This window comes from Lolium rigidum, chromosome 2 (assembly GCF_022539505.1).
Source record: "Lolium rigidum isolate FL_2022 chromosome 2, APGP_CSIRO_Lrig_0.1, whole genome shotgun sequence".
NCBI classification, from domain to species: domain Eukaryota; kingdom Viridiplantae; phylum Streptophyta; class Magnoliopsida; order Poales; family Poaceae; genus Lolium; species Lolium rigidum.
Window position 1 is genome coordinate 267,476,027 of NC_061509.1, and position 15,008 is coordinate 267,491,034.

Genomic DNA, 15,008 nt, shown 5'->3' on the forward strand with positions numbered 1-15,008 from the left:
CGCCTCCCCAGGCCACAGCATGGGCACCAGCTCTTCGGCCGCCTTCCGCAGCTCCCAGCCGAGCTTGGTGACGGGCTCGATGCGGGCAGCCATGGACGCCAGATGGTCCTCCATGGAGAAGTACTCCGAGCTGCCCTCGCCGGTTTCCCGCCTCCTGGAATCGCGCGCGACGCCAACGGCTGCCAAAGCCGCCTCCTGCGTCTCCGGGAAGGCCGCTGCAAGAAGAAGAAGCAAGTCAGAAACCATCAAAGCTGAAATAAGCTGAAAAATGCAAATTTTCGAAGTCCTAAACCAAAAGGAAAAGCCTGGCGACAGCCGGCAGGAACCGACTGCCGCCAGCCCGAAGATGAGGGTAGCGAAGAAATCAGAAGTTTCTGCTGCCGGCTGCCAACAAAAGCCGGCAGTCGACAGCCGAAAGCCGGCAAAGGGAAGGAACATAGAGATGTACTCACCCGCCAAGCCGCGATCAAGCGCGCTGAAATCGTCGGTCCAACGCTTGGCGGTAGCCGTCAGCTCCGTGGACTTGGCAGTGACCTCCTCCTGCAGCACAAGCCGCTGCTTCTCCACCTCCGACAGCCGCCGGCTCAGATCATCCACCTTCTCCTTCTCCACCGTCCTGAGGGAGTTGAGCTCGGTGATGTGGTTCTTCTCCAGCAGGCGCAGCCGTGTCAGCTCCTGCTCAGCCAGCTTGAGCTTGCCGGTGGCGGATCGGCCCGCCTCCTCGCTCTCGGCGCACTGCGCGCGAGCGGCTCGGAGATCCGACTCCAGCTGCGGGACCTTGGCGGCCTCAACTGCGAGGCGGCCGGAAAGAAATGTCAGCCAACCAAGATTAAAAAAGAAACAAGACATCGAGTCGAAAGAAGCATAGAGCTTACCCTTGACAGCCTCCAGCTCGCGAGCCAAGCCGGCTCGCTCGATCTTAGCCTTGTGGTAGCTGGTCACCACCTGGTTGTACAAGAAGGTGCGCCGCTCCTCAACCGTCTGAAAGAATCAGTTGCTTAGACAAGACCTGGACTGGCTTCAGGCAGCCGGCCCACGTCTCGGAGGGCTACCAGGACAAGAAAATTGCAAAAGAAAAAGAAAACACACCTTCTCAGCATCCTCCAGCGTCGCCAGCTGGGCAAGGGTCTCGGCGGCCTTGGTCTTGAGGCTGGCCCGATAGCCGGAGAAAAGCATCTTCATGGGCGCCGTGCCAGGCTGCCCCTCCCGGCTGAGTACCTCGCAGGAGTTCGCCTGATGCCATGCCCTCTCCATGGTTCCTGCCGAGCCGAAGGCCGGAGTCGGAGGCGGACGGCACGGCCACCGGCCGGGCACCCTTGGCCACATGAAGGCCCTCGGACGGGCCCGCTGCGCCCTCCGTCCTCACCGGCGCGCGCGAGTTGGCGCCCTCCGTGCGCGCCGGCTCGTCCCTCGCCGGCTCCTGCCTGGTCGGCTCGTCCCTCGTCGGGCTGCGGCGGCGGCGTCGCTCCGGGCGCGGCGGATGGCCCGGCCGGCCCGGTTGTCTCCGGCGCACGGGCGCCCCTCCGGACTCTCGTCCAACTCCACCACGGTGGGCCTGCCGCCGGCTCCGGCCGCAGGCGGCGCGGCCCTGCCAGCGCCAGTCCTAGGAGCAGCCCCGCCGGCTCCGGCCCCGGCTGAAGGCGGCATGCCCCGCCCGGCCCCAGCGGCTGGGTCCAGAAGAGGCGTCCGGCGCGGGAACATGTCGTCCAGCGTCGGCTGCCGCGTTGGCTCGACCCGCGTGCCGCGATCTGGCGCGGAGGCCAGCGGCACGGCAAAGGAAGAAGCCCCTGTCGCAGGCGGCGGCGGCGTAGGTGCGCGCGAGGAAGGCTGCGGCGTCTGCTCCCTCCTCTGGCGCGGAAGCGGCGACACAACGCGCGGAGCTTGCCGGGAGCCGCCGCCCTGGGCAAACTTGATAGGGGCCCTAGCCGGATAAACAGAAAGATAATAAGCATAAAAGTAAGGAAAGAAAAGGAATCAAACAAGAAAAGAGAGAGAGAACTCACCCGGCTTGCTCCGGGACCTTCTTCGGCTGATGCCGGCGCTGTTTCTTCGCCCTCGACTCCGCGGCGGCGGTGGAGCCGGCTCTCTTCGTGCCCTTGGGCGCCGAAGTCGCCGTGGCGCTTGGCGGCCTCGTGCGCGAAGGCACGGCGGGGATTGGCCCCGTGCCGGACGTCGCCGGCTCCTCCTCCTCTGGTGCTCGCGGTGAAGGGGGCGGATTGTGCTCCCCCGGCCGCCTAGATCAGGCGCCTGCGGCAGGTCGTCGTCGCCGGCATGGTCGCCGGCTTGGTCAGCCGGATCGACGAGATCCGGCGTCCACCTCTTCGTCGCCAGGTCGCCGTCCTCGGCGTTCTGGCGCTCAAAAACCTAGAAAGACAGAAAAACATGAGCATAGCCGGAAGTCGGCAGAAGAAAAAGGAAGTCGGCCTCGCAGCCGCAAGCCGGAAAATGGCAAAGACACGAAGCTTACCCGCGCCGGTGGATGGTTCCTGTCGCAGGGCACCAGCCCGTAGCTCCGGTCCTCCGCCGGGTTCGCCTTGGTGATGTGGTTCACCCGGCTGGCCACACGGGCCTTGGTGAGCGGCACCTTGGACGTCCGGTTCGGATCGAACCGGCCGGACATGTGCCCGATCTTGTGGGTGCGCATCCGGAGCGGCAGCACCCGGCGCTCGGCGATGGTGCGAGAAGATCTTCGGCAGTCAGCCCGCCAGCGGTGGCTGTCGCCAGGAGATCCCAGAGAAGGTTCACCTCCGCGTCCGGATCCGTCGAGCGGGCGTTGTGGCTCCAGTTGATCCGGCCGACTGGAGGAGCCGGATTGAACTCCGGCAGGTTGATCCGGTCGACGAGCTCCCCCTCGTTGCGCACGTAGAAGAATGACATTTGCCAGTTCTTCACCGAGTCGATGGTGGGGATCTTGGGGAAAGGCGTACCAGGCTGGGTGTAGATCGAGGCGGCGCCGCGGGCTCGCAGGCGGCCGTCGTTGGTGCGCGCCTTCAAGAAGAAGAGCCGGCTCCGGAAGTCGATGTCGGGCCACAAGCCGGCGTAAGCCTCCATGAACGCTACGAAGCAGCTCGGGGAGGACGCACGCGTTGGCCGGCAGGTGGTGCGGCTGAAGGCCGAAGTGGTCGAGGAATTGCCGGAAGAACGGCGAAGCCGGCAGACCCAGCCCGCGGTCGAGGTGCGCGCCAAAGACGACGCGCTCGCCGTTCCTCGGCTCGGGCTCCGTCTCCTCGCCGGGCACCCACGTGATGACCGACTGCGGGACTCGCCGGAGGCGTACCAGGCGCTCGATGTCGTCCTCCCGCATGTAGGAGCCCCTCCACGATCCACTGGGGGACGCCATTGACGAGGTCGAGGAAGAAGATGACCAGGAGAGGCTGAACGGCGAGGAAGAACCTTGCGACCGCGGCGGCGACAGCGGCGGCTGAGGACGCTCCGTCGAGACGCGCGGCCCCGTGGCGCCGGATTGGCGGGGTGGCGGCGGCGGATCGGTGGAGATTCGCCCGCCGGAGTTCGCCAGCGGAAGATGTTCGCCGGAGCAGCGGCGAGCTCGAGCGCGCAGAGGATAGCGATGGGGGCAAGAGTGCGAGGAAGAAGAAATGGCAAGTGGCCGCCTCGGGGCGCCCCCCCGCGGCATTTATAGCCACCCGACGCGGGCGGTTGGCCTCCAAGTGGCGGTCGTGGGCCGTAACTCCTCCCACGTCGCCGGATTTACTGCGCCGTAACTGCGCCGTAACTCCTCCCACGTCCACGACGGTTACCGAAAACGGCCACACCACGTCGCCCACTACCGCACCGGATCCGGGGGAACATTGATGTGACCGGACGAACCGACCACCGGGCCGGGCGTCGGACCCGTCAAGTCGGGCGCGAGGACCCGAGGCGGCGGAGACTCCGGCGCGCCGCAAGCCGGAGCCGGACCAAAAGTTCCACTCAAGCCAAAATTCATCGGCAAGGCGGAGGCGCCGTCGGATCTTGCAAGAAAGCAAAAGCGTATAAGTGTAAAAAGCGGCCGGTTGGGAAGCAGCCGGCGAGAGCGAGCCGGATGAGGGCGCGGCCGGCTGAATGGAAATTCTCGGTCGGCCCCTCCAAGTGCCGTCTAATATATTCGAGAAGCCGGGAAAACCTGCCTAGGTCCTTCGGGCGCAGGACCTTGCCGGCCTCGGGGGCTAATGTCGGGGGAAGACCCCGGATAGGGCAATGGACGCGGAGCAGCCGGCTGGCCACCGGCCGGCTCGCGGCAAGGCCGGCCGAGGTGCGGCCGGCCGGCGCCGTGGCCGGCTGGTCCGGAAGCCGGCCGGCTCTAGGTCCTAGTCGGCCCGGCTACGGCCACCAATGCCGTAGCTGGGCCGGCTTCTACGAGCCATATCCGACCGGGGTTTGTACCTCGGACCGACTCGAGGCTGGCGAGTCTTGCCTTGGAAGGAACCGGGTTGGTGATCCGGGTTCCTAAAGTCCACGCCGACTCCATCTTCCGTAAAACGCGGGGCACTCGTGGAGCAATAGTGCCGCGCGATGGACAGGCCGTCAGGGCTTACGACGATCCGTACCGGCTACAGTGGCTGACGGCGACAGGGACACCTCCTCCATACCGCTGACCGTGGCAGCCGGATGGGACAGGCCACGATGCCCCAACCACTCCTGACGTCACCGCCTCGGGAAGGAGCGGAAGCCGAAGCCGGCCCAGCCGGCCGATGAAACTATAGGGTCTTATATGTAAAGTGCCGGTGCCTATATAAGCCGCACTACCCCCTCTCGTGCGGGGGATCGATCATTTATTGCTTTCACCTACCTACGGAGCTGCCCCGTGAGAGAGACCATCGTCTTCCTTAGCCTCTCGGGGCCAGCCGGACACGGCTCTAGGAGCACCACGCGTACTTGTGTGATCATCATATACACTCATAGCAGGAGTAGATGCTTTACCTCCACCGGAGGGCCTCGAACCTGGGTACGTCGCCGTGTCGCTCGTGCCCATACCCGCTTCCGGATACCGCCGTGAGATCCCTCAGGAACCACTTCGTTTAGCCACCCTATGGCATATGCCGTGACGATACCACGACAATCATCTTGTAGCATGATACAAGGAAACAAACACATAGAGCTACTCCATGCATTAGTTAGGATCAAGATGAAGAAGCTAGGAGGTGGAGGCATACCACAAGATGCAGGTTTATCAGATTTCCAGAAGAACAAGCTACATAAGATACCAGGTAGAATCCATAGGCAAACCATATATTCGAGAGGATCATATCATCATCTCTTAAGTAGGACCTTAGAATATTCCCCAGACATTTAGAAGTGAGAAAGATTATAGATGCTAACCATAGCTATGTCTATCTTAGAGAATATTAGAGTATTATTAATCTTACTTGTTCAAATCAACCTTTAATCTTGGTGGTGAAAGCCATGTTCTATTAGTGAAACATAACCAAAACCCCAAAACCACATTTGAATTCCAATCCATGGATTACTTGGAATGATAAGTAGAACCCTGCCATGCCTCATGCCTATTTTATTCTTCAATTTATTGAAGCTTATGCAAAACCCTAAACCATTTCATATGGAATCCACTTCACATAAAATAGTATGTCCTAACTTGTGTATCATGGATCACAAGTATAAACCAAGCCATATATACTTAGAATTAAATACCATGTGGTGAGTAGAGTGAACCAATGTTCCATTCTATTTTGCTTCCCAAGTACTTGCTTTGGGAACCAAATGAAATAGTATTTTATAAAATAGAATCACCACAAGAGCAATTGAATTAACCATGAGGAATATAGGATTCATCCTAAATAATTTAAGTCAAAGTCTGGATTGATGATTATAGAGGTTATATCACCACTCTTCTTAAACCCTAAGAACTATCATACACATAAAATCATGAACCAATTCCATACCCTTTTCCATTTGTTAAACTCCAGCTATAATTAAATTGTATGTGAGTAATCACCATGGTTAAGCACTTGCAAAATAGAATATGTTCACCATGCACATGTTCTAAATTTCAAATCATTTAAACAGATTTGATTCTTAGATTAAAAAGCAATTGAATTGAACCCTAAAATTTATATCTATTTTTAATTTTAACTTGTGCATCATAAGAACCCCAAATTAATCAATTATAAAATGGTTGTTTATAAACAAAACAATACAGTAGGTACCATTATCAAATTGTTTTGATATTCAAATATTTTATAACATGCAAAACAAAATAGAATTCAAATTTGGATTCAAATAACAAAATAGAAAACAGAAATTTGAAAAAGAAAAAGAGAGGGAAACTCACCTGGCTCACCTGGCCGTGCGGCCTAGCAGCTGAGCCCAAGACCAACCCAGCAGCAGCCCATGTCAAAGCCCAGGAGAAGTCCAGCCCACGTCCAAATACCGTTTCGCTTGCTTTAAAAATCGTGCGCGGAGAAATGACTTCACCGTCGTCGTCTCCGAGCTCGACAGCGCGGCGGGGCCAGTAGGCCACGACCTCCTCGTCGATAAGCATGCCCGGACGTCGCCAGACATCTCAGAACCGCGTCCAATCTCTCTCTCGCGTCCGAGCTTATCCGCGGCCGAGAAGATCTTTGCCAAACGGAAGCTTCCAGAGACCGCCACCTCCCGACCATGGCCATCGCCGTGTCGAGGCCACAGGGCTTCCCTTGGCCTATAAATAGGTGGAGGGTATCTCCGTGCACGCCTTGCTCGCCTCCACCACTTCAAATCTTCTCAGATGATCCCTATCTCTCAATCTCGTCCACTCTCTATTGCCGGAGTCGAAGACGAAGCCGACGGAGGAGGCCACCCCGGCCCTCCGGCGCGTGATCCAGGAGGAGCGCCCGGACTCAAGGAGCATCCGGGAGGAGCCCGAGCATCTAGGGGAGCTCGGAGCAACACCAATTTTGGATTTTCCCTTTGCAGCAGATCGACGGTAATGGCGAAATCCTCGCCGTCTCCGTCAGCAATCGTCGTCGTCGACCACGCCGTCGTATTCAGGGTGAGCATACGCCTCTATAGAGCTAGATCTCGCTTCCTAGAACCCTCTGTAGCCCTCGATCGATAGTTCGCCGGAGAGCACCGCCGCGGGACATGTTTTCCAACATGGTTCCGGTTATCCCTTGCAAAACCATCACCACCACTAGCCTCGGCATGTCGAGGAGGTTCCAAAAACCCTAGTCGCGCGTCCCGGAGGCCGTAAATCGGCGGCGCCGTATCCGTCCGGTCGCCGGCGTCAAGCCGCCGGCGAGATCGGCGAGATCTACGTGTCCACCGCCACCTCAGCTCCGTTGACTGGTCGTTGCCCGCGTGGCAATTGACTCGATCCAACGAGCCCACCTGTCTGTCTGCGGCTAGATCTGAATCGGTACAAATAGCATTTTATGTTTAATTTAAAAACCATTAAATATCTGAAACTTTGCAGAAATAGATAAAATTCATTTTAACTCAGAAAAATATGAATAATATATCAAAATGCTCACAAAAATAAACTCTATTCAAATAAAATATAAAATAAAAATGTGGGTCAAAATAAAAATTCACTTATTTTTATTTTTATTAATTATGTCTTTCTAATTGTTTAAAATGCAAATTGAATTCAATAAATAAATAAGTTTCAGAATTAAAATTTAACTATTTAAGTAACTAAATAGAATGTTATTATTAATTTTCTTAATCATCTTTTCATTAACTTAAATATTGGTGGTAATTCATAAACCCTAATTTGAAAATGGCTATTTTGTATTTTCTTAAATAATAATAACTCAAGAAAATATTAAAAACCAATATTAATTTGGTAGCTTATATATTGTGAACTCAAACATTTTTAATTAGCAAGTTATTATTTTAAAACCTAACAATAATTAGGAAACCCTGATTTCTAGATTAAACCTTAAGTAGTATTTCTCTTAGTTATTAAATCACTTAAAATAAATAAAATGCAAACCATTACTAATTTTGTTTCAAAATAATTAGCAACAACACCTATATTGTCAAATATCAATTTTAAGAGTTGTACCATAATTTAGAAACCCTAGTTTTAATTTAAGTAAGACTTGGATCCCATTATTTTATGTGATCATTTCACCTTAGTTATATTCTAAAACCCTAGTTATGTGTCACATGTGATCATGTGAGATTTACTTGACATATAGAACCCTAATAAGCAACAATTAAATGCATGCTCATGATCCACTAAAATAAAATCAATTCACCCGAGACCATCATCTCATGTCTTTATTTTTGCTGAACACCTATATGATCCAATTAGTATCACCTAGGTATAAACCCTAACTTGTTAATATGTTAGCACCATTAATACTCATACCTAGTATCACACCATGGAATTCAACCTCAACCATCAAACCCTAGTAGAACCATAGTAATGAACCCTAATACCAATCTTGTGCGATAATTCTCATCATATGCTCCTATTCAACTAAACCCGATTTAGGAAATAATAAGCCACCTAGTATAGAAACCATTCTTGAGTACTTAGTGAAATAAATAGGAAACTATAGTAAACCCTAACTCATAGCACCACCTTGACCATCATCCTTTGATATGATACCTAATCAACCATAGTAATAAACCTGCCAATACTTGTTATATATAGAACTAATCCAACTTAAGAAATCAACTAGTCTCTATTTGAGAACTAGATGAATCCAATAGTAAACCCTAGAAGCCATAGCTTCTACTTATATTAGTTCTCATTCTTATTAACCTGTTCTTCAAAAGTTATTCTTTTGAAGAACAAAGGTCAATCAAACCCTAGAAGCCCTAGTCTTAGTTGAAATACTTATTACTTCTTAATTAACATGTTCTTCAAAAGTTATTCTTTTGAAGTATAATATAAGTAATCATCAACCATGTACTATAGAACTTAAAAATGACAACTGCTCTTTACATATTGTTCAACTACAAATCCTTTATGTGTGTGCTTGTTATGATGTCTTATACCACTTGGTTATGATGCTAAAATAACCAAACCCTAATAAGAACCTTGTTTGAGAACCACCCTAAAAGTGCAACAAATCCTAAAGAAATCTTTACAACTCATACATCCTAAATCATCGAGGTTAGGTTACGCTCGGGACGATTGCATCTCATATTATGCATTATAGCATCTTTGCCAGTTATTTAAACATTGTCCTTACCGGACGATGATGGTATTTCAGAATTTGGAGTTCTCACGTATCGAAGCTTTTGCCTGCATAATCTTGCAGTCAAGAAAGGCAAGTTCATCGCTTGCTCATGTCATTTGATTATTTTTATCAAACTATATGCAAAGTACTATACTTATCACTCATGCATTGAAAAGCAAAATATTACTTTACAATTATGAATATGACTATGTGGTGGGCAATGGAACCATGGTATGTGTTTATTGGTGGAGGTTCCATTGCATGGGTACTATTCATCTAGGACTAAGTACCAATGCCAGTCCGGTGATTCTAGCGCCGTACAAATCGCGTTAACCATAAGATCTATAATGGCTCGCGGGAAGTCGATTTGTATCTTTTCCCTCCCGCACGCCAACGGACTTGATAGAGCCCGGCGGGTGTCTGGAGAGCACTGCCGTAGGTTGGGATGGCCTTTAAAATCCCCATCCGTGTGGATGAGAGGCTCTACCGTCTATGAAGGATTGTCCGTAGTACACCGGGGGTAAAGGCTGTATGAACGGGAGATGTCTACCGGGGGTGTACGGATGGACAAAAGGGTGGGTTTGCGGGGTCGCGGAGAAGGCGGTGTGGACTTGGATCTTACACCGGCCTCACACCAAGGAAGTGTGGACGGGAAAGTATACGTCCGGTTGGCAACAAGGATAAGGTCTCTTATGGGAAAAGTAACGCACCTCTGCAGGAGGATATCGACTGTGATCGTCACTCCTGTTCGGGAAGGGAAGCTGCGAACGCGGCAGAAAGGAACTCCATGAAGTTCTAGTCAACCTGTGAGGACTGACGGGCATAGTTTTCGGAATAAAATAAACCTTTTGAAGAAATTTTTATGAAAACTTGCATTCGCCTACGACTTTCTGGTCTATGGCTGTAGCTAGTGCATGATACACCTATTTCCTAATATGAACTTGTTGAGTACGCTCGTACTCATCCCACTCTTAAATCCCAGCTTAGCTATGGAGACACCGAAGGAGAAACTACCGTGGAACTCGAAGACGAAGGAGTCAACTGCAACAAGATGAAGAATAATCAAAGAAGTCAATGGAGTCAACTTCTACATCAGCTAGAGTGGAAACTTAGACTAGTAATAGAAGGGAACATTTCCCTGATCCTAGCACCCAAGTAGCAAGATTTCTATAGCAAGCCAAGTAGCTCTTAAGCTAGGGTTAGCAATAAGTTAGACTACGAGTCGTTCTTCTGGAGTTTTATTTGAAGTTTTACCTCACTGTAAAGTAGGAGGCGGTGTTGATCTTCTGTAAACAGTTTGTGTATCCTTCTATAGACATACCTTGGACTCGCATATGTTTCTGTTGTACCACTCTGAGAGATGTAATATGAGTGGAACGGTGTTTCACTTGTGTTATGTCAACGACTTGTGTACTACACCATGCAGTGGTACGCTGGGTCATCACAAGAATCCTCTTCCTATACATCTGCCTTAGGTTTCCTTATTCTTGTTCATACCATCTGCCCCCGGCCCCTTAATAGATTCGGTCTTGTTTACGAAAGGTTTGAGAGAGAATAAAGTGGAAGAAGGAGGGTAGGAGATTGGTGGCAGGTCGTCCAAGCAAAGGCTCGTGCTCGGCGCCCGACGCCTGGCGGCAAAGGGATTCCAGCCGACAGTAATGACGAGTAGGAAATATGAAGAAAAAAACACCACTATAGGGCTCCTTTTTTTGCCATGCACTTGGGCCCTAACATGTCCAGGGCCGGTCCTGATGCTCATAGAGGTCGTGTGTGCGTTTATAGGAGTGAATGTATGTTCATAATTATGAACGCTCTCTATTATGTTAATTTTTGTTAGAAAAAATAGGGAGCTTCTTTCTTTTCGGCCTTGCAATGTTGGGCCTTTATAGCAGCACCAGCTTATTAGGTACCCATGTTTAGAACTTTGAACGAGGTCGATAGTTTTCTAGGCTGATCGATCCAATTGCTCGGGCGGCCCATTTCGCAACCGGGCCTCGGAAGGAAGCAGCCCGCACGTGCGGTGCGCGTGAGATATTCCAGCACGCTCCAAGTGGAGCGCACACACCATTGGTCCGTGTCGCAATATCCACTGCTCTTCCCCGCCCGCTCTCAGCTCGCAGCCATGGCGGCGCTCTGCTCCGCCGCCTCGCCGGCCATCTCCAGGGCCGCGGCGCTCGGCCTCTCCGCGCGCGGAGCCGCATCCCTCCTCCGCCTGCGCCTGCGCGGAGCCGCCTCGCGCACCTGCTACGCCGCACCGCGGACGACCGCGGGAAAGGCACTGTCGTGGCGAGGGCAGCGGCGCTTCGCCGCCTCGGCCGCTTCGACCACGGAGGAGGGCTCCGAAGTCGACATGGTGATCCCGCCCGACAACCGCATCCCCGCCACCATCATCACCGGCTTCCTCGGCTCCGGCAAGGTTAGCGCGCCCAAATACCATGTAGCTTCTGCGAATCTATCAAACGAGGTTGTCATGATTGTAGACTTGCAGTACAGTCTTAGTTAGTTAAAACACCACCGAGTCAGCAGTAGAATCACTGAAACCTCGAGCGTCCTTCTGCAACTGTTTTCATCTAATTCCTCTGAAGCTTGAGTTGGCAAATGACAGTAAGACAAATTCCGTAGCTATGCACCTTTGGCACTTCAAGGTCCAGTCAAATTTTACAGTGCAGCCCCTAATGTGCCAGTCCTTATTAAGTTGGAAAGCGAGAATTAAATTCCGGTAGAAATTTCCTTTATTTTAGAGCATTCCATTTCACATAGCAGTTAGTAGTAACTTTCATAGGAAGAATGTTATATGGCCAACCCTTTGATTGATAGACGGCTAAGGAAATAAGTGGAAGACCATAAAAGAGTTCTACTCGTATACACACGCACTGTGTACATACCTAGGCAATGCCTTTGATTGATTAATGTTATCATTTTTGGGTATTTAATGAGTTGTGTTAGCATGTATACATGCCTCTGGTATAATCATAATGGGTTGCCTTTTGTTTTTGTTCAGACAACTTTGCTTAATCACATATTGACAGCTCACCATGGAAAGCGGATCGCTGTCATTGAGAACGAGGTACGCATGTACGATCAAGTTTTTTGGTGTACGTTTGTTCTTGAAGTAGTGAGTGGGGTTAGCTTTTCATCACATGCGAGTCTTCTCAATCTGAAAAATCCATCTTAATTTACCTAGTGCACCAGTGAGCAATCGTTTTAAAAGCACCATGTCATCAGCTAAAGTAGGCAAGGTGAAGCTGATTTGATGAATTTGCTATATTGCAGTATGGTGAAGTTGACATCGATGGTTCATTAGTTGCCGCACAGACTGCTGGAGCTGAGGACATAATGATGCTGAACAATGGTTGCCTTTGCTGCACTGTGCGTGGTGATTTAGTACGAATGATTGGTGAATTGGTTGACAAGAAGAAGGGAAAGTTTGACCATCTTATCATCGAAACCACTGGTAAGCAACTGGGTAGGATTTACAGTACAATCAATGAAACCTATGTGGTGTAGAAGTCTCGAGGTTAAAAGATCACCTCAAATTTCATTTTTTTTAAAAAAAATCAATTATTGTTTGATTGCTTTATCATGTGATGTTCTCTCACCCTCTGTCCATATATTTCTTCAGGTTTAGCAAATCCAGCACCAATTATACAGACGTTCTATGCAGAAGATACAGTTTTTAATGATGTCAAGCTGGATGGTGTTGTTACTTTAGTAGATTCAAAGCATGCAAGGTTGCATTTGGATGAAGTAAAGCCCAAGGGCATAGTCAATGAGGCAGTTCAGCAGATTGCCTATGCTGACAGAATTATCATTAACAAGGTAATGGTTCTGTAACAAGTACATGCTGGTTACTGTATATTTGTATGTCTCCAGTTACTTGGCCTTTTTAATTATTTTGATCCTTACTGGTGGAAGAACTAATCTCTTGCTCTCTTGTAGACTGATCTTGTTAGCGAGCCAGAAGTTTCTTCCTTGGTTGAGCGTATAAGGGTTAGTACAGCATATGCATTTTGCTCTTTTTTGGCATGTGGTTGTTTCTTACATCTGGTTATGTGCATGCAGAGTATCAATCGCATGGCTAATCTGAAAAGAGCTCAGTATGGCAAAGTTGATCTGGATTATGTGCTTGGAATTGGAGGCTTCGATTTGGAGAGGTTGCTTTCTTTCGTCACCCTTTTTTTGACCTTTCGCTTTTATGGATAGGGTACCATCTTTTAGATGATTATATGCCCCTAAAGCAGTCGTATGCCTCAATGAAAAATTAAGATAGCCATCAAGATAACGGTGTTAACTACACCACATATTGAAATTTATCTAAATTATTATTCAAGCAAACTGGAATGATACATTCTCCTGCGATTTCTACTATGGTAGATGTGAGCCACGTGGAGCTGCTTGTAAGAATGAGAGATCTATTATTTTTAGGTGGACGGAGCGACATGATTTGTTCAACCTTAACGAAATGACATGTTATGCTAATTGTATTAGTAATTTAGTATAGTAACTTGATATTGGGCATACTGTATCTAATAGAACTGAAAGATGAAAAGATTTAGCACCACTGTGAGTTGATGGGTTACAGTGCGACCTAGGGTTTGCTTTAAATGGACGATATCTAGATTTGATTTTAAATTATGTCATCAATGAATTATACATGCATTTGGACCTCCAGTTGTTTTTCTACATACAGATGGATTAATCCAATTAATTAGCTATTTGTTAAATTCAGGCATATGCTGTCTTGGATTGCTTATAAAAGCACTACTCCCTGTATTGATTCCTATGCTTGACAGATACTTGTAATTTACTCCTTTAAGAAATATGCCATCATCTTGTTTAGTTCGGTTTTTACACTCACTGGGCAGTGCACATATACATACCTAGAGATTGTTCTCTATTTTCCCTTCAAATTTAGCTCTAGTTACTTAATTTAGGAAAAGTTGGCCATAAAGGAAACTGGATTTTGTTTATGTTTCAGGATTGAGAGTGCTGTCACTGAAGAGCCACATGATGAGCACGAGCACGAACACAAACATGAACATGAACACGACCATGAGCATGAACATCACCATGACCACGACCACGATCACCATCATCATGATCATGAGCATAAGCATGGTGAGCATAGTATTATTGTACACCCCTAAATATGGTTACCGTCAAATTATGAAGCTTAAAAATCATATAAAATAGCAGTGACTAAAGCAACCTGTCAGGAAAAAAAAAAGTGTCAAACCTGCTTCATGACTCAAATAGATGCTGGTATAGTTACAGATTATTTAGTAGACACATGTATGATGTATCCATGTCTTGATCATAACTGGTCTATTGCCAGGGTGGCATCATTCCAAAAGGAAAATGACTCTCCAGTACATATTATTTTGTGTTGCACTCTTCTTTATGCAGTATACAGTTCTACAGTAATGGGAACCTACTGTCTATGAAAAGACTAATTCTGATAAACTAAATCTCATGTAAAGTTCTGTTTACAATAATAACCTTGTACAACGGGAGATTCAGTGGCATGCTTTTGCCAAATACATAATTGGATCTTTGTACATAGCTCTGAGTTCATGAGTTCAGGAATCCTCATTGTTGATAGGGGTACTTGGAACACTGTAGAGTCATCATCGTTACTTAACCTTGGAATCAAAACCCTCTGTTTGTGGGCTGTTCAAAATTAGAGATGGGACAGTTTTAATGTATCACTTAGTTGCTGTAAACTTTATATGGGATATCTAATGTCATATAACAGATGTGCTGGAGAACTTCTCACGAGAAGCTTTCTTAACTATGCAGACCTTAATTTTGTGACAATGTAAAAAATCGTAAATACAGTATAGCTCAGTAATATGAAGAAGATAACTTAACGTT

General features: G+C 48.9%; 1 protein-coding gene across 1 annotated transcript in view; it reads left to right on the forward strand.

The window, feature by feature from the left end:
- The first annotated feature begins 11,219 nt into the window (after window positions 1–11,219).
- The window catches only part of LOC124693401 (P-loop guanosine triphosphatase YjiA-like), a 5,000-nt gene continuing 1,211 nt past the window's right edge, over window positions 11,220–15,008 (forward strand). The window contains exons 1-7 of the mRNA XM_047226877.1: window positions 11,220–11,550; window positions 12,136–12,201; window positions 12,408–12,588; window positions 12,757–12,953; window positions 13,074–13,124; window positions 13,197–13,288; window positions 14,113–14,252. Coding sequence (XP_047082833.1) covers window positions 11,257–11,550; window positions 12,136–12,201; window positions 12,408–12,588; window positions 12,757–12,953; window positions 13,074–13,124; window positions 13,197–13,288; window positions 14,113–14,252 — 1,021 coding nt within the window. The 5' untranslated portion in view covers window positions 11,220–11,256. The remainder of the gene's footprint in view (window positions 11,551–12,135; window positions 12,202–12,407; window positions 12,589–12,756; window positions 12,954–13,073; window positions 13,125–13,196; window positions 13,289–14,112; window positions 14,253–15,008) is intronic.